We start from the raw sequence: 19,166 nt of genomic DNA, 5'->3' as shown, positions 1-19,166 counted from the left end.
TGTTATGTCATAGATTATCGTAGATTGATTTTTGACCAATATATCGATAATCGCAGTATTGTCATATCGTGAGATAATCGTTATCTTAAGCTTTGCATCGCATTTCGTATTGTATCGTGAGGTGCCCAGAGGTTCTCACCCCTACAATCTATAACAGCTTCACTTTTTGTTCCAATTTATAACGTGAAATCACATTTAAATTGTTTTTTGAATGATAAAACATAAATCACATATATATATATTTGATTATTTCTGTAATATTTAGAATACATAGATACAAATGTACTTACAAATGTCTCATTAGAAAAAGGAAATATTGCCTTGGGGCTTCCCAGTTGGCTGTAAACTAGCTTTATAGTATTTCCTGAGGATTTCTGAATTGTTTTTAATAAACCCCAACACCCAGTGAGTCTCTCTACACCTTGAGCGAGGTTAATAAAGCACATCCACTTGAATTGCCCTTGAACTCAACTATCTTCAAACAGTTCCGTGCATAAAGGGCAGGTTTTATATGTGACACTAATCTAATCCTGCCTTATCTGGAGACTGTGCGGGTGGTGATTCCATACCCATCAGTTACAACCCCCGCCAATGTGAGCATCAGTGATATAGCTGTCTGAACTGAATGGGTTAGAGAGGAAACCTGCTTTACATGCTCTATATTTATTACAGACAGGATATAGGCTTTCTAAGCACAGGAAACAAGACAAAGCAATAAAGACAGGCAAATTGTAAATAAATACAGAAGTCTTTCCAACACTATAAAACTAGTACAGTCCATTATTATCAATTAGCAGTACAGCACCAGCAGTGTATGGATTAATATATAGCATTACTTATATGTTAATGATCATAACAGGATGGAGCATTACTTACAGTATATTATGCTTTACATTATCTAAAAATGAATTGCAACATTACAACATCTGAACTTTCATTCAGCATAAGTGATATTTTATACTGTAGTTGTGGCAGCATTGTGTGCAGGAAGGACACCTCCCATGGCCTCATTCATTCTGTATTGACACGCTTGTGCAGTGCGTGCTCTGCTTTAGGCAATCCTCACTTCATAATCTAAGTGGCAAGTTAGACATGAATGAACATGCACACTAGACAGCACTGGTTTCACTTCTATTGTTGCCTAGACACGTTATGAGATTATTCTTTCCAGTCTTTTGCACAAAAAAAAAATGATGTGTTAATCCTTGTGTTATTTCCTTTAAGATTAAGATACTTTATCACTTTTAGCTATTTGACAATATACCTGTATGCGTCACGCCTTCGTCCTATAGACCGCTATACAAATGGAAACGATCGCCGAGTGCGCCCAGCCAATAGGCTTTGACTTCCTGTTTTTGAGACTGTCAATCAAAGTGAATGTGGAACTGTGCAAAGATGCACCTTACGCCATGGAAGATCCCATTCGATTTTGGAAGGGATGTGGATCAATTTACGGATTTGGTTTCAAAAATCAAACAAATCAGTCATTTCAAAATTTATATCTCGGTTCTATAATTGACCAATCTTTATGGAATTTGACTCAGTTATCTTGGGTTGGTTCTTTAATTACCCTGAGTTTCATCCATACAGATTTCATTGTGATCTTTTGAAAAAAAGTGGTGGTGCCCATTCAGAGGGGTGGTCTTCTGATTGAGAGGTTGGGGGTCAGATCCCAGGGCTTTACCTGTCTATGTATTGAAGTGTCCTTGGGCAAGACCCTGAACCATAAGTTGCTCCCAATGGTTGATTAGTGCCGTGAATGGCAGCTCTGTCCCATTGGTGTGTGTGTGCGTGTGTGTGAATGAGTTGATATTGTGAAGTACTTTGGAACTACAGTACCTCAGTGGTAAAAATATATACTACCTGTATATATACTATATGAATCAAGTCCATTTACCATTATTAATGGGGATATACATTTATTCCAAGCCTTTAAAGTGTGAGTGATCCTGGTTCCATGATCAGGATCATGATCCAGATAACTGACATTATCTGGCAAAGTAGATATTTGGTGCTTGGCAGAGGTTTGCGTTGTCTGCTGTTAGTGTTTAAGGCATTAGCCTATTGGTTGGCTGCTCTATAGCTTTACTTTATTTTGGCATTTCAAAATGATCTTTGTTTCCTGATCATGATGACATCATGTCAAGGTGAACTACATCTCTGGTGTTCAGACTGGAAATGTGAATCTGTACAGTAATATTTGTAAAAAGTAGTGGAAGTTTACTGAAATAAACTGTTGTCCCAGTTCAGGAGATACACAGGAAAGCAGCTCATTAATAAAGAAGCTTTGGAATCCTTGGAGGAGTCCGTCCTTGACCTGTTTGAGGCAAAATACTCTCAGAAGGAAACTGATCTACTTGAGACAGATAGGCAAACACACACACACACCGTGAACTCGTAACCCAGTGCATCTTGGGAACTGTCAGGGGAGATAGAGAGGGATCTTGTGGAAAGCTGCTGACCTGTGACCCCTGTCCCCCTCTCACTGACAGTTAAGATTTAGCTTATGCATTCTGAAACGTCATCATCACACATGCACACGCCCACTAACTCACACCAGTGTGAGTGTGTGTATACAATACGTACACACACGCTCACAACCTTATTACGCATTGGCATCCAAGGATTTCTACATATCATTTTCTTATGTGCTTGATTTAAGTCTTCAAATTGGTTCCTACGAAAAAAAATAGATCTGGTGCGGGATTTTTATGCATTGGGAAGTAAAAATGGTGGATATATATTTGTTCCCTAAATATTGAGGCATGCTCATTGTGCTCTGCTTATGGAAAGTATACTGTGTGCAGTGTATGTGCAGAGCAATTAAATTCTCTCTCATATATATATATATATATATATATATATATATATATATATATATATTTTTACTATGTTTGTGAAAATAAATGGCGATGCAAAGCAATTATCAGAGCTACATATTTACTTGAACACCACCAGGGAATGTCATGTGTCTCGCGTAAACATTAAAATGTAGGAGCTACTTTCATCAAATGCAAAAATCAATCAGTCGTGTTCCTTATTAACTGTAACATGAGCATTTTTAATGAGCTATTTTTAACTGCTGTTAGTGACTCCACTAAATCAATGCCTGAGACAATTGCGGCAACGGAAGCATTAGAATGAATGTGAATTGATGTCTAGTTGAGTTTCTTTGTTTTGCTCCAAATGGAAATGATGTCATTCTAATTCTCCACAGCCATTTTATGACGGGTTTGTTTTTTTTTTTGTGCTTTGTTTCCTATTAATGGGCTGTTTTATCAGCTCGAGTGCGTTACTTATTTTTGCTTTCATAATGAGCTGAGCGTGCTGCACAAACCTTCTTGTGATACACAGAGACTGCTGTGTTTTACATAAAACCATGACATTTACTGATCTTTCCTAGCGTACATGTGCGTCTGTTATACAGTACTTCTTTTATAGAATTGTTAATAATTGTGCCACAGCAGCTCAAGTGGTAAATGGTGACGTAGGAGTTGATCGCCTAATGATGTGTAGCTGTAGTAAAAAAATATATATATATGTATTTATGTATCGAGATCTAGAGCTACAGATAAATCAGAAATACAATATTTAATTGCTGCTGACTTAGAAAGATCAGACATAACAGACTTTTCAATATTCAAACAATCAAACCTTTAGGCACGTTGTTGAACATGTGCTGACTGACATAAACAATATGGAGATACAATATCTAAAACAATGCGTTTGTATTGAAACTTGTATTTGTTCATACCGCATCATGAATGATGACAGAGACAGTGCTGGGTTTATATTTCACACGGTTCAGACATTAGCATCAGTTCATTGTGCTCCTTTGTAACGAAACCATATGGTGGGCAAAGCCTCAATTTAAATGATTCATATTAGTGTTTGGCAGATTATTTTATTGCTGGAAATCATGTTTTTGAAGAAGAAAATATGAAACACTCTTTGCAATATGGTTAACTTGTTTGCAGTAGACTTACAGTCAGAACCAGCCGGTTTTGCATTGCTCACTGTAGCTTTTATCTGACATAGCTCAGCTCATACCAAGGAATGAGACAATAAAAACAATTGTTTTTGAGATATCAACTATTATAGTTATTGTAGGTGTACCCCAATTATCCCACCAAGTTTTATGTGGATCGGATCTGGGTTGCAGCAATTATTTATTCATTGAATTTGTTTTGTTTGTTAGCAGGATGATGTCAAAAGTTCTTAATGGGGCCATGTAAGATTCCATGACAATTTGGAGAGGATCCATGTCAAATATAGTGTTTCTGCATCAGTTTTAAATGGAAAAATCCCTCATCAAATTTTGAAAATTAAAATCTTGGTTCGTAATTGGATAAACTTTGAGATTTTACTCAGTTGTGTTGAGTTGGTTCCTTAACACCTTTTAAAAAGGTAAACTCAAGGCTCGGGGGACAAATGTAGTCCGTTAAAGCATCCAATTCTGCTCACAGGAGAAAGTAAAAAAAAGACACAAAAAACATGAATAATGAAAATTACTAAATAATCAAATTGTCAATATCTCTGTCCCTTCAATTACACTAATTCAATGAAACTCCACAATATTTGCAGGGTTCATAGTTTCCCCATGTTTATATCACGTGATGGCAGTCATTTTTAATCTCATATTGTTAAAATAATTTCAAAAACCTACTTAATTCTTACATTCTTCCCACAAAATGTACCTAATTTTAAAAAAGGTTCCCATTCTCTGTAATTCTCAACCTTAATTTCACCTATATTGCTCTTTTTTTTTTTTTGTATGATTTTGTTTTTAATGTATTGCACTGTTTTTATTATTCTGTTTTCATTGTAACATGTCTTTGGGTGGCCTGAAAGGCTTTTTTTAAAATTAATTATTATTATTAGTTAAGAACATTTAAAATGAAGCTCTGGCAAATATACTGATCAAATCTGCTGCCCACTTGAGGACAAACTGTTCTGTATTATGCTCATACACTACATGTTTATACTTAAATTTAACATTTTATTCATCTTCTCAGTATACAGTACACGCTTTTAACTTTCTCTGAAATATAATATTTTTTATATATTATTTTTTGTTAATTTCAATGTGTTTGATATGCTGTATATAGTTTTCTAAGGTAAGGTTTTGTAGCATTAGCAAATCAACAACGCATAATGTTCCATCATCTCCAAACTCTGAGATAACAACACTGGAAATTGTGCCACTGAACACCCTCCAGATTTTAGTATCTAATCAGACATGTCTGTTTTCGCGAGAATGTGTAAATATTCATAGCTGGAATGTTTTCATTCATAACTCTTGATGTCAGTTTACTCTTTACCGTAGAGCTACATAGAGCTGCAACTCCCTGATGCTCCAATTCACTGGGGCACATGTGTTACTCAGCTTGACACAGATGTGTTGCTGCAGCAAACAACAGGTACACCTGATCTGTGCATGACTTACTTTGCATGCTCAATTTATTTTAATCCACCTCAAGCATCATGTATATTAAACCGCACCTGCTTGTAGATAGTGCGTCCAACCCCTGTGGGATTCTGCTAAATGTGTTAATCAAAATTTTACATCCTTGACTATACATTTCCGAGTAATAGCAGAGACGGCTCTTAAGAGGCAGAAGCACTGCTGTCGAAGTGGCTTAAAATGTCTGATCTTCTAAAACAGAGGTGGGTCATCCAGGTCCTCCATGGTGACGCTCCTGCAGGTTTTAGTTCTCCCTCTGCTCCTCGGGGCTTCTGCAGAGCAGAATGATAGCACGATCATTAGAAACAGGTGTGTGGATGCAGGGGAAACTTCTAAAACATGCAGGATTGCAGCCCTAAAGGACCTGGATGGCCCACCCCTGCTCCAAAAGGTCTCTCTACCAGTGATGAAGTGTTGCCTGATGGCTCTTTAGCTGATTTAAAGGCCTCACTTCAGTCAGGTCAGGTACCACCCATCTGCCGCTCTTCCATTCATTTCCCTCTAGTCCTCCAATATCTCTCATCAGCTCAGTCCATCATTTCTTATTATCTCTGCTTTGTTTTAGCCTTTAAAAAAGATGTAAAAAAAAATAAAAAATACAACAGATTTCTCTTTTTTTGACTAATCCGTCAATTCTGGTTTAGATGCAAGTTATATGTATAATAAACATCTAAACACACACAAATATAGTATATATAAATAAAACATGTGGAAGATTTTTCATAGGACATGCATCAGGAATATCATTATTTTTTTGTCTAAAAAATAGAAACAAAGATTATCTCTCCTCATAGCCAAAATAAGGAACCAAGAAAAATACAAATAATGATAAAAAAAAAAAAAAAATGAATAAAGAAGAAACACTCTGTTGTGACATCTTTCCACATTTGGTGGCCAACATATTACAATTATTTGGATAAAACAGCTGTGCCTGAGATTGTTGCTGATGAAATGGGTTTAGGTTGCATTCACAGGTTTCATACAAAGAGGGAATTGAGCAATACTCATGTCTTTGGCCTTTTTTTTTTTTTTTTTTTTTTGTCTTCCGTTTTATTGTCTGAGTACAGTATTTGAAAAGAAGGTCAAATGTTACTGAATAAGTGCATAGGAATTGTTTAGAAGTAGATTAGTAGGTCACATTGTAGCTCACTGCATGTATGATGTATCCCTACATAAAACAGAGAATCATATATTCATAAGGCACCTTGTGTTATTAAAATAAACTTGGACTTTACCCTTTTGTTGTAAACCAAATAAAATGCACTTTACAGATTCACCACTTGGGGGCACAATGGAACAGAGGTGTAATGATGAGCCTGATGGAGGTTTCAAGTTAACTTGCTACAGAATTTACCCTTAGATGTTGAGATGCTTAACAACGCAGATAAACAGCAACTCTTTGAATCATTTTGTTAAAAGCTTCACTAAATTTTCCATTTTGTTACTTTGAAAAAGTTTCCAGTTATAACTGAGATTCATATCCTTGATGAGCCGCTTTGATTGATTTCTTTATCAGACGTAATTACACAGATTGCTGCGCTGATCACCATGAAGTGTGTAAACAGATTTAGCTGAAAGAATTTCCTCTCACCACTGCAAATGGTAAGAGAAAAAGCTTCCACGCAGCTGACCTTTCAGCACCAGGTGGCTGAGATGAGTGATTGAGACCTACAAGGTGAGAACAGCACAGTCGCCTGATGCATCTGTTTTTGAACTTCAGCTGTTTTCCGCCGACTTTATAGTCACACGGCACTAAATACTACCGAGAAGTATCCTCATCTGTCCTCATGCCAGATGGCAGATTGTTTTCATTCCCTGGTAATGGTTCATCATATAGCAATTACCTATTTGAAATCAGATTGCAGCTGCTTTGTTTCCAACAGAGACATACTAATATACAGTATATCCAACGGTTGAATCACTTAAATTGTAAATGTTCAGTTATTAGTTTGTTTTTTTGCTGCCATTTCTTTCTTGTTAACAGTCAAAGACTGACAGAAAATAGACATATTATCCTCTCTGTCACACTGGCTAAGTTGGCTTCCTTTGGGCTTGAAATGCCTGTGTATTCCCTGTAAACCATAAAGATCAGCTCAGCATTGCTTACAGACCCCACCACCACCCTTCCTATACCCCTTCCCCAGCTTAGAGCAGAGTGTTTGGAAGGGAAGGATGTTGAATGGCCAGTGTGCAAACAACGACAGGCGCACTGCAGCTGAGCCTTGTGCTCTCCAGTCCTGAACCTTGAACACTGAGTGCACTTCTCAGCTGAACCGGATTGTGTTTATCAGCGAGGCTTTTTACGTCCTCTAGATTCCTGTAACACGGCTTCCCTGCGCCCTGGTATTGCAGGCAGCTTCTCTTTTCTTGTGAGAAGTGTTTTTTTATAAAGCAGGTAAGGCACAATGGGCCAGATTCAGAACCGTGGACAGCTCCCAGTGGAATGCTTTGGCACGTTTGCGTGCTTTGTTTACGTATGTGGCTACATGCTGACATCCTATGGATGCGTGTGCATATGTTTGAAACAAATGGGAGAGGGAAACACAGAGGGAGATAGATCACTTGTCTTAGCGCATGGACTTTAAAAGTCCAGAACGTGAGGAAACATAAAAGGTATTTCTTAAAGTCGATGAAAATGCAGGAACTAGGTTGTACTGCTTGACTTTATTTTTATTTTTTTTCTTCATGATTTTTAACAGATGAGAAGTTAGAGAAGAAAACACTAAACAAATCAAACAGGAGGGAAACAGAGAAAAGTGATGATGAAGAGTAGAAATGAAATTGATTTAAGCTTTTCCTGTAGTCTTGCTTGCTATATTTTATGTGAAATATGTCCATTCAGGAGAATGCATTGAAATAGACTGAGCAGCGAGAGTATAGAAGATGGGAGAGGGACTGTGAAAGGAATCAGGGCTGGGGGACATTGCTTCAATTCCTGCTATTCTGTCTAAATAGGCTCTTCCTCTGCAATGCACTCAGGCTCCAGTGAGTCGCTCTGTGAATGCTGCCCATTTGCATAGCCACTCTCCCTCTCGCTTCCTGGCTGGCTGTTGAGCACCCCCCCCCTCCCCTCCCTGTGTCCTCCTCTCTCTCCTCCTTCTTCTCTACCTCCTCCTCTCTCCTTTCTTTCTCTTGCGCACATCTCTTGGAACCGCTCTGCCGATGCTGCCTGTCTGTGAGTGTGTGTTCTTGCCCAGGGCTGCTCTCCCAGGTACTGTTGCTGCTATCTCCTGGTCTTACGGAGAGCAGGCGTCTCTAGATGGAGAACGGGTGCGCAACTTGGCACAACTTACAGGTGCAATCACGCAGTCCACCGTGCTTCGCCTCTGCAGCTGTCTGACACATGCAAATGACACTTGGATATAACTATGGTCCCCTTTCTTTGGGCATCCTTTGAGATCACCGGAGGAGGAAAAGAAGGGAAACTCCGAATGTCTGTCTTGATGTCCTGAAGACATTCACTTTGCTCAAGTGCTCCAAGGCTCCTTAATTGGGCTTCTTTTTACTTGACACTTATTGGAATGAGAAGATTCTTCTAATTTTGTAGGAAACTGGAACTAAAGGACTTGAAAGAGATGGGATTTATTCATTGCATGTATGTTTTGAATTTTTCTAAAATAATTGATCAATGATTATCTTTTCCCTGCCTGGGTGCTGCTTTGGATTTCTTAATTCACTGGAAAACAACAAGCAGCCTTTTAACTTCAAAATTGACGACATTTTGTCCACTGTCCGCTTTCACTGGTTTTCATTTTTATTTCCGATCGTACTGAGATTGGGGAAAGGTGAGAAGTCATGGGTTTGTAAGGCTCTGTGAAGTCCTACCTTGATTTGACGCCTCACCTGGCCACTCGGGGAAGATGTTCAAAGAGTGGAGGACACAGTTTGATCCCCTGAGGCCCTTATCTGAGCCCCTAAAGCGGAATTCAGCTTCACTCACTCATCTGGCCTTGTGGATCATTGCCCTTGGGTTTGTGGCAGGGTCTGAACCAGGTACTGTGGAGAGTCTTCACCATATTCACCTCTCCCATGGAAACAAGCGTCACCATATTGTGCCTATAGCTATCCACAGATCGTCTGCATCTCTCAGGGCAGGACACAGTAAGTAGTTACCAAAATTCTGAAAAAGTGAACTGTGCATTTAAATAGTTTCTATGTGCTTAAATGGACATAATCCTTATTTTTATGTCTTAAATTCAAGATTGAAGATTTACACATCCCTCAAGTTCTAGTTTTTTTTTTAAATTAATACAGTTATCAAGATATATCTAGTGCTAAAATACCAGGTGAGTTCACTCCAGACGCATCCATTTTCCTCTGTCCAAGCAATGCGCCCTCCATGTCTGAGATTAGCCCTATCCCTATATCCAGATGCTCCTCTGTGTCCAGATTAGACAGGATTAGAAGGGTTTGGTTCTCTACATTGCCTCTGGGTGTTGTGGAATAGATGTGTTGCCCTGCAGTTTTGCAGGATGTTGAGCCATGCCGAGCCCCCAGTCTGACACGGGGTGTGGACGAGGCTTCCCTAATCCCTATGTGGCAGCAAAGTTCAAGACACAGAGACAGAGAGTGAAATAGGAAATAAAAAAAAAAACTGAGTCCATATGGTCTTATATAACCTCACCCCAAATATCCATCTTAGACTGCAGCATTTTTACTCTACTGCTGCCGGTGAGAATTATTTTTGGAAGTAACTGTTTGCTATGTTTAATTCTAATTTTTAAACCTGTGTTGTTTTTCAATCCCTGTTTAGACAGCCATGCTGTTCCAGAATCCAATTGAGAATATTGGTGGAAAACCAAACAAATACAATTTTTTTTTATTTAGAATAACTGCTCAGACTTTCTGCTCGAGTGACGTAATCAAAACTGGTGAAACACTGACGTAATGTTGAGGAACTCACAGAGCAGAAATTTCACAACAGATATCTAATAATAACATTGTAACACATGTTTTTACAAAGCTTCACTACTACTTTCACAATGTTTTCATTGCACAACTGGTGGAAGAAAAAAAATAGTCTACTGCACTGAGACCTGAGTAAAGAATGGAGTCACTGCTCCCCAGTGATTCTAAAGAAGATGGGGGGGGGGGGGGGTCTACTAAGACAAGGCAAGAAGCAATTAGCCTAAAATATTTTGCCCTGTCTTGATTGAACAGTACTGTGCTCATCTTGTGCCCTTCCCAGGGGCCTAATGGTGCTTGGCACTTCTAGGCAGATGCCACAACTTGATTTCATATTTGTAGCTTCTCCTCCATGCCATGATTGCTTGTGACTGCTTGCTGGAGCCAGAGAAAGAGCTTTTTTCTCAGGAAAGTGACTAAATTGATCAGTGGAGAGGCTGCATAAATGCATATCAGGAGACATGCTGTTTAACAAGATACCTGGCTGCAGGACAAACCAGCTGTTGTCAACTCTGCCAGCTCTGTTGTCGTCTTTTACTAAAATTGGGTTAATTTTCATTTGGGCTGTTCCTTAAACAACTGCTCTGCACACACAAAACGACAATTGTGTCCATTGAATTATAGTTGTAGCTAGATACAGTTTAGAATTAAGTCATTTTTTCTACACATTAGGGTCAGAGGGGATTAGTGAAGCCTATCTGACATGACCCTAGGTTACAAAGTGTTGTACAGCCTTGACCTAGCTATAGCTACCCAACAGAGACTATCAGTCATTCACACGATGGCTCCGTGTGAAACTGTATTTAACCAAATATACATATTTTTTTGGGAGGAACGTGAGAGGATAGAGTACCCAGATACCGCAAAGCTTTATTTTGTAAATTCAGTATTCAACATGATAAACGTTCTCAATCTGTCTTATCACTTTCCTCAGTGATACAACTAGAACCTATTTAAAACTCTTACATTCCTATGTGTAGGAGCCTATCACTGTTTTTGTATTAGTGAATATCTCTTAAAGGCTTACTAACTCAGCCCAAATGACTGAAAGACTACTGTAGTTGAACTTTAATAATGGGAATGAGAGGCAATTTAGAAGCTGCATATGCAATAAAAAGCACTTCAAACGCTTGTATAGAGGTCAACATGTTTGACAAATTGTGAAGGAGTAGTTACCCAAAGATGTGCGCCATTCACTCCAAACTGGTTTAATAATGTTAAAGGCACCCGATCGTTCCCATGGTTGCGTAGACTTGTCAGTTTTAAGGTGTCTTTCTTGTTCAGCCGGAAGGCAAGCGTAAATCTGGAGTAAGATGGCTGATAGTGGCATCCAGAGGCCATATCCACCGACTTTTCAAAGTCCCATTTCTCGTTTCCTCGTAATCGCAATGTCAAAATCCCTACATCGTAATATTCCTGGTCTTCTTAGGAATTACATCATAATGTTCATGGAACTGGGTGTCACATAATGTCTGATTGAAATGCTATTTCATTATAGACTTTATGGGAGCAGAGTGGAGTTTGCCGGACGTAACATTGTCATGATTTGTTAACGTTGATTGGCTTAAATCTCCCAAGTGGCAATGCAGGCTGTTAAAAGTGTTAAAAAGTCCATATAAATTACTCCAAAGACATTTCTCACACGTATTGGTAATAAAGTTTTATTATTCACCTTGAGACCTATCATTTAAAGTGCATTAATGTGATTGGTTGGTTGTGTATCGCTTTGTCTTCAGTCCAAACAAAGTCCTGACCATTTTGTATGCAAATGTCTTGTTTTGGTCATTGACACATACCTTTTTCTTAGTTTGTGGCTTTATTTAGCACATTTTGCTTTCTTTTGAAGAGTGATTTATCCAGCCCTTCTAGACGTCTTCTTTAATGTGAGCTCCACATTTTTCTCTGTAAGTAATGTTGCTTAAAAACGCACACTTCTTGTCAGAGTGTGTATTAGGATAGTAAAATAGAAGACAACCATTGTTTCCTCTGTATTAAACTCGAATGCCTGTCATTGATTTATGTCGAACGAAGAAGAAAATTACCATGGTCAGGATGTATGAAATTGAGTTGGAGTGTGATGCATTGTTTGTTTAGGGCTAGCAGTAATGAGGTTCAGACAGTATCAAGTCTGAGTATCAGACATTCCATTTATCATGAACAGGCTCCCAGAGGTGATAGTCCTCTTTCCCTGAGATGGATATGGCACTCGATATGCTGCCTAACTAGGTTATCATATTTTCTCATGTAGTTGCTGTTCTTTTTCATTGAGAGTGAAGATTAAGTGTTATTCAGGCTCTAACGAGAAAATGGGACTTTCTGGGCACTACTTATAAGATCATATTCATGATAATCATTTTTAAGGTAATGCTATGGCAATTTTTCAGTGTCTGTTTAAAAATATACTTCCTACTAGGGGATGTGTGTTGCCTGGCATCTGGCGATATGATTCGTATCCCGATACATAGGTCGCAATATGATATATCCCGATATTAAAGTAAAGGCAATTATTGCAATTTTTTTTTATTTTTTTTTTCATATATGACTTAAGAAACAACTGTTCTGTAAATGTGTACACCTCGGCATATTTTACACTCAAAACATTGGCTTTAACATGCCATGTGTCAACAACTTGAAATAAAAAATAACACAATCTTTTAAACAAACTTTGACTTTAGTGCAACTTAACTGAGGTATATGCCTAGAACAAATAAATGCAGAACGTTGGTACTTTATTTTTAGATTTTCTTGAAAAAACACAAGCTGGTGATCATTCCCAGGTTTCAGTGCACTTCTTTGTGCAGTTATGATGTATCTTGCAGTGGAAAAGACTTTCCAGGTTAAATAAAGGTAAAAATATGGATGCTTTTAGAATCGATCAGAGAATCGCGCAATATTTCACCCGAATAATTTTTTTTCAACACCCCTACTTCCTACCATATATTCTTTTCACATTTTACACATATTCATCATCACCTTTGTTTCATAGCCCATATGTTTAGTGTGGGTCATGTTTGATGATGATTCAATGTCTCTAACACTTCTGTGGAAAGGTCCCACCTAACAGCTGCTCTCTGATCTTTTGCAGTGCATCACATTGTAACTCCAGCTATATGATGAAAGATGGTGTAGCATTATAAGTGAATTAAATTGATTCAAATGTACACCTGCTTCAGAGTCCATGTATGGTAAAAAAAAAGCAAAGAGAGAAGGGATTTTTGTAAAAAAAAAAAAAAAAAAAGACAGAGGCAGGGAATGGATCGTCTCTGGTTCTGCCTCACCTCCAGTGTTTTTGTGTGCTTGTAAAGTCTGTGAGCTGATGTCATTCTGCGATAGTGTGTGGATGACGGTATCTTTGCTACATTGCGGTGGAAGAGATGATAGCTGTCCTGATAAGGATCTGAGTACAATGTTCCTCTGCTCTAGAGGGAGCATAGGCAGTTATTGACCCATGAAAGCGGGAGTGGAGATTGCAGTCATTTATTTTCTCTCTTCTTCTGGGGAAACAAACATGCTTTTTTTGTGTGCATTAGCTCTATGGGTTATGGGTTTTTTTTTTTTTTTACCCACTAGCGCTCACACACTTAGTATATATACATGTATGACCTTGTTGTTTTCCTTTTTGATTTTAGAACTTCATTACTTTTACCAGCCATAGGCAACTGGTTGCCTGGGGGCCACATGCGGCCCGTGGTCTAAGTTTGTGTGGCCCCCCCAAAACAAAATTGTAGTTCATGAAGTTGGAAGTCATATGGCGAGGCAAGGCAAATGTATTGGTATAGTACATTTCATACACAAGACAATGCAATGTGCTTCACATGATCAAAAAGTGTAACAGAAAACATTCAACAGCTTAAAAATCATAATGAACATTAAAATCAGCAGTGAAAACATGAAATCAACAATAACATGATTAAATTAACTAATTTATGAACAACGTAGTACACAAACCTCCATAAATACAGAAAGTGACAGCAAATTGCACACAATTTCAAGAAAAGTACAAAAAGTAACAAAAAAAAATATACAAAAGGACTTCAAAGACACACAAAATTACACAAAATGACACACAAAAAAGATTGCAAAATCTACAAAATGAATTTAAAAACACACAAAATGTGTTTTCAAGCTCGTATTAATGCTCAGATTGGTCATTCTTTTAAATGCTGACATGAATGTTGATAACGTGGCCCTCGGATCAGACAATCACATTATTGTGGCCCCCGCTGTGCATAGAAGTTTCCCATCTGACTGAAACCCACCTCCAGTTTCCATGGTTGGCACAACCCATCCAAGCAGACAGAGTGGGCGGTCCTTTGTGCCTGCAGTGGTCTGTGCCGTTTTGGAAGAAGGGAAATGAGACCTGAGGTGAGGTCAGCTGAGTAATGTGTACGATTTGTGGATTGGAGACTAGAAAATGGAGATGGAAAGGAAGCGCTTTGACTCTAGGGGAAATCTGCTCCCCTCACATGCGCGTATCCTGGATGTGCTTGAGTCAGGGATGCTCTTCTACCCACAAGGCCCTTAGTGATTCACACCAACTTCTTTCTCACAGTTCACTTTTACTTGTTCTGTTTGTAAAATTACCTAAAAAGTCAGAGGTGTAAACAAAGTAAGTGCAACTCTTCAATGAAACTCGCTCAATACAAGTCAGACATCTGTGTGGTGTCTAACAAGCATGATAGGCAAAGCTGTTAAGCTTCCTCTGGTCCAATATAAAATTCACTGACAATTTGAAGTGTGCAGCACAGTTTTTACTGCACACAGCAGGCACTGCTGCAAGGTTGTAATGACATAATGTCACAGTGACATTGACAAGTTTTACAAGATACATAAAAAAGAAAGAGTTTGATACTGTAGAATATTTCACAATCCCTGGGGGTTTATTTAACTAAATTTTCAACATTAAAAAGTACAGCAGCGGTTCCCAAACTTTTCACAGTCCCGTACCCCCTCATCCTGCATACTTAAAAACATAATCATTTAATGTCATATACAATGTAGCCCTACGGTGAAATTTGTCTCTGAAGTTTACCTATCCTGTTGAGGAATAATGTGTAATAATAATAATAATAATAATATAAAGCACACAAAACAAAAGAAAAGAAATCGACCAAACGTTTGTTGTTTGACCATATAGCAGTAACATATTCATCACCCTGAAACTTTAATGAGAAGCACATAACTCTGAAATGTTTGGCTGAATTTGAGTCTGAGTCTTAAAATCCTTCTTCATGTAAAGTCTTAATCAATGTTTTATGTTTGTTAAAGAGGAAAATCCACATTCACACAAGCATGTGGTGACAAAGGTCATCAAGCACACTTGGCTAGCGCAAAGTAGGGGTGTGTATTGCCTGGCATCTGGCGATACAATTCGTATCCCGATACATAGGTCACGATACGATTATCGTTATTAAAGTACAAGGCAATTATTGCGATTTTTTATTTTTTATTATTTTATTTTTTTAAATATATGACTTAAGGAACAACTAATCTGTAAATTTGTATACCTTCATGACATTATGTATGAAATATATTTTATTGGCATATTTTACACTCAAAACATTTGCTTTAACATGCCATGTGCCAACAACTTAAAATAAAAGAATAACATACAATCTGTCAGTGGCTTTTAAACCAACTTTGACTTTAGTGCAACTTAACTGAGGTATATGCCTAGAACAACAAATAAATGCAGAAAGTTAGTACTTTATTTTTAGATTTTATTGAAAAACCACAAGCTGGTCAACATGCTCAGGTTTCAACTCACTTCTTTGTGCAGTTACAATGAGTCCTGCAGTGGAAAAGACTTTCCTGGTTAAATAAAAAAAACAAAAAAATAATAATATGTATATTATTAATTTTTTTTATATAAAAAAAAAATGGATATGGATGCATTTAGAATCAATCCGAGAATCACATGACGTAATATCGCGATATATCGCCGAATCAATTATTTTTCAACACCCCAAGCGCAAAGCAATGTAGCTCTTGCCATATTTGCACTTTTTTTAATGAGATTGTCTAATCACTACCACTCTGTTGTCTAGTCTTACGTTGTCCAATGTGTAATTTGTGGAAATGCATGGAGGCTCCTGACTACTGGTCTATTTACAGTATATACTAGTTTCCAATGTTGTCACTGTTTTAAATGTTTTTTTTTTCCCCACATAACCTTTATGACAATTTGCATACCTCTGAGGGTACCTGTACCCCACTTTGGAAATCTATGAACTACAGAATAATACGGAGGATAGAGTAGGGAAAAAAATATAGTCGTTTAAAAAAAAAAAAAACAGACGGAAACAAAAAAGAAATATCATAATGTGAGGTAAAGGATGTAATAATAATATGTAAATTAATCCATCACAAAGGCAAAATGTGGTGTTTTTTTTATTTGCTGTTAAATTTGATTAACAGCTTGAATGACAGAAAGTGTGAAGGAGTGCTGCTGCTGTGGCTCCGGTTAAAGATGCTAAGGACAGTTGCCAGAACACTTCTTACCAGAAATAAGCACACGACTAAATGAAATATAAGCCAGATCAAGCATGTTAAATCTTACAAGTTATTTCTAACCTGAATTTGGTTTTGCCATTTTCCAGATGTGTGATTTTCTGTTCTCATAATGAGGCAGCAGCAGCAGCAGCCTTCCCTGTCCCGACACTCTCAAACATTCACTAATAAGAAATCCACATGTTCTCTTTCCGACTGTCTTTTATCTTTGTGATCATTGTCAAAATCTCTGAGCAGTGCAACAACTTCGCAAATTAGAACAGAAAAGAAATTTCATCTCTGGAGAGTGACATTTCATTGGTTTAATTAAAATGGGTCATAAAGCAGGGTGTGCACTTAATGTGGGCATGTAGAGTATTGAAATAAAGTACCTTGAAATAAAGTTTGGCTTCGTTAAAAATGGACTAATTATTTTGGGAGAGGTCGAAGAGGAAGATCTGAGGTTGACGGGTGAATTCTTTTAACCTTTACTGCCTGGTAACCCTGAACTTAGGGCAGGCCACAGAGGACAGGTTTCTGGTGAAGATGACAAAGTATGATTGCCATTGATCAGTGAATCGATAAGAAGCTTAAATTTCACCGTGCTGTTTTGGAAGCATGAACTCAATCCTGCTCTTTTGATGTGGGTGGTTTGATTGACAGCGTTAAAATTATCCCAAGCTTACAAATCATTACCCAAAATCTCCAGTATCGTCTATGCAAGCCTAATAGAAGTAGTGAACAAAATAAAAAAAAAATAAAAAAAATCAGGTTTTAGAAATAAGTGGCTGCCCTGTGTCACAATACAAGGCATCTGTTTAAACTAGCCATGTCTTCACTATTATTTTCTATATTATCATCAAGCTTTTTACAATTGCTCACCTGCAGAAGAGTGGCAACAGAAAGAAAGCTGCCCTCTAATCCACTCTAATAGGATTGTGTGGGATTTCACCTTCCTCATTGCTCATTCCATCTCTTAGAGCCTCAGGCCTGCTGGCAAGGGCTGATAAAAACACGCCTGCCTAACACCTATGCGCAAGCTAATATCAGCATACATTTTGCAACACTGTGTAGAATTACATTGTATACCCACGCGTTCTTTTAAATACTTAGTTATTTGTTGGCAGCGAGGTGGCTATTGTATGAGCGAGAGTACAGCACAGCTCCTACACTGTTGTTGATAAGGGGGAGACATAGCTGTCTGTATAATTGCCAGGGCTGTACTGTATGTAGATACTGTGTAACAGTCTCCCATACATATACACATCGGTCCATGTATCCATGAAATGTTTATTCCTGTCGATCGTTATTTCTCCTGATCTTCTACGTTCTTTATTTGAAGAGTACAATTTCCATAAGATATACAGCTAATTAAATATTATCTCACCAGTTATTAAGCAAACTTGCAAAGTGAGGCTACTCAGCATTAGACATGCAGAGCAGATGTTTAATCCTGCAATTAAAGCCAATGCGTGCACATGGTCTCATGGGTATGGCTAACAAAGGATAACAAAATGCAAACAGTAGTCAGTGTCATGCAGGGTAAATATAAACACAAGAAGACATATTTTGCGCATTAATATTTATGTTTTTAAGTCCTTTAGATCATGGTTGTATTGCCCTTAACCTTTTGTAGATTTTTACATAATTACACATTGCTGCAACACAATAATATTCAAAGCTCAAATGGTTTGTTTGTGTGCAGATACACACATTGCAAGGTAAATGTTATATATATGTATACAGTATATTAGATTTTTTTACCTATTAAATAAATTACTTTGTAGGTTCTGAAATATTCTCTAGTTCAAGGACTCCTACTATGGAAAACATTTGCTGAAGACTGTCTCATATTCAGCCATGTACAACAAATTCACTGCCTTTCTGGACTGTATAGAAACACAAAATGTAAATGTTATCATTTTGCAGATCTTCACCTTGTAGTTTATAGATGCCAAAGTCCTCGGACCAAGTTTCTAACTTTAATTTAAATCAGTGATTTTCAACTGGTGGGTCGGGACACAAACGTGGGTCGGAGACCTGTACTGGGTGGGTCGTGGACAGCTGGTCAAAGATAAATAGATAATACTTAACGCCTCATGTTGGACTGGTCTTTTATTTTGAAAGAAACTTTTATTTTGACAGGCATGCTGTGAAATGCATGTTTTTCAGGAAAAGATTTATTTAAAAAAAAAAAAAATAAAAAAAAAAAAATATATATATATATATATATATATATATATATTTTTTTTTTTTCAACAGCTATTTTTGAAAAACTACATTTGGTTGGTTGAGTTCTATAAAAAAA

The 19,166-nt window shown here is 37.7% G+C and overlaps 1 protein-coding gene across 32 annotated transcripts in view; it reads left to right on the top strand.

Annotated features, from left to right (window-relative positions):
- The window catches only part of LOC114476328 (neurexin-1a-like), a 294,357-nt gene that overhangs the window by 165,770 nt on the left and 109,421 nt on the right, over window positions 1-19,166 (top strand). For 4 of the 32 annotated variants that reach the window (XM_028467734.1, XM_028467733.1, XM_028467732.1 and 1 more), the window contains exon 1: window positions 8,606-9,565. The exons of the other annotated variants lie outside the window; for them this stretch is intronic. In XM_028467734.1, coding sequence (XP_028323535.1) covers window positions 9,325-9,565 — 241 coding nt within the window. In that variant the 5' untranslated portion in view covers window positions 8,606-9,324. Of the gene's footprint in view, window positions 1-8,605; window positions 9,566-19,166 lie in introns of those variants that run through there. 32 annotated transcript variants of the gene reach the window in all.

The sequence above is a fragment of the Gouania willdenowi genome, chromosome 15 (genome assembly GCF_900634775.1).
Source record: "Gouania willdenowi chromosome 15, fGouWil2.1, whole genome shotgun sequence".
Lineage (NCBI taxonomy): Eukaryota > Metazoa > Chordata > Actinopteri > Blenniiformes > Gobiesocidae > Gouania > Gouania willdenowi.
This window is presented reverse-complemented; position numbering and strand designations above follow the sequence as displayed.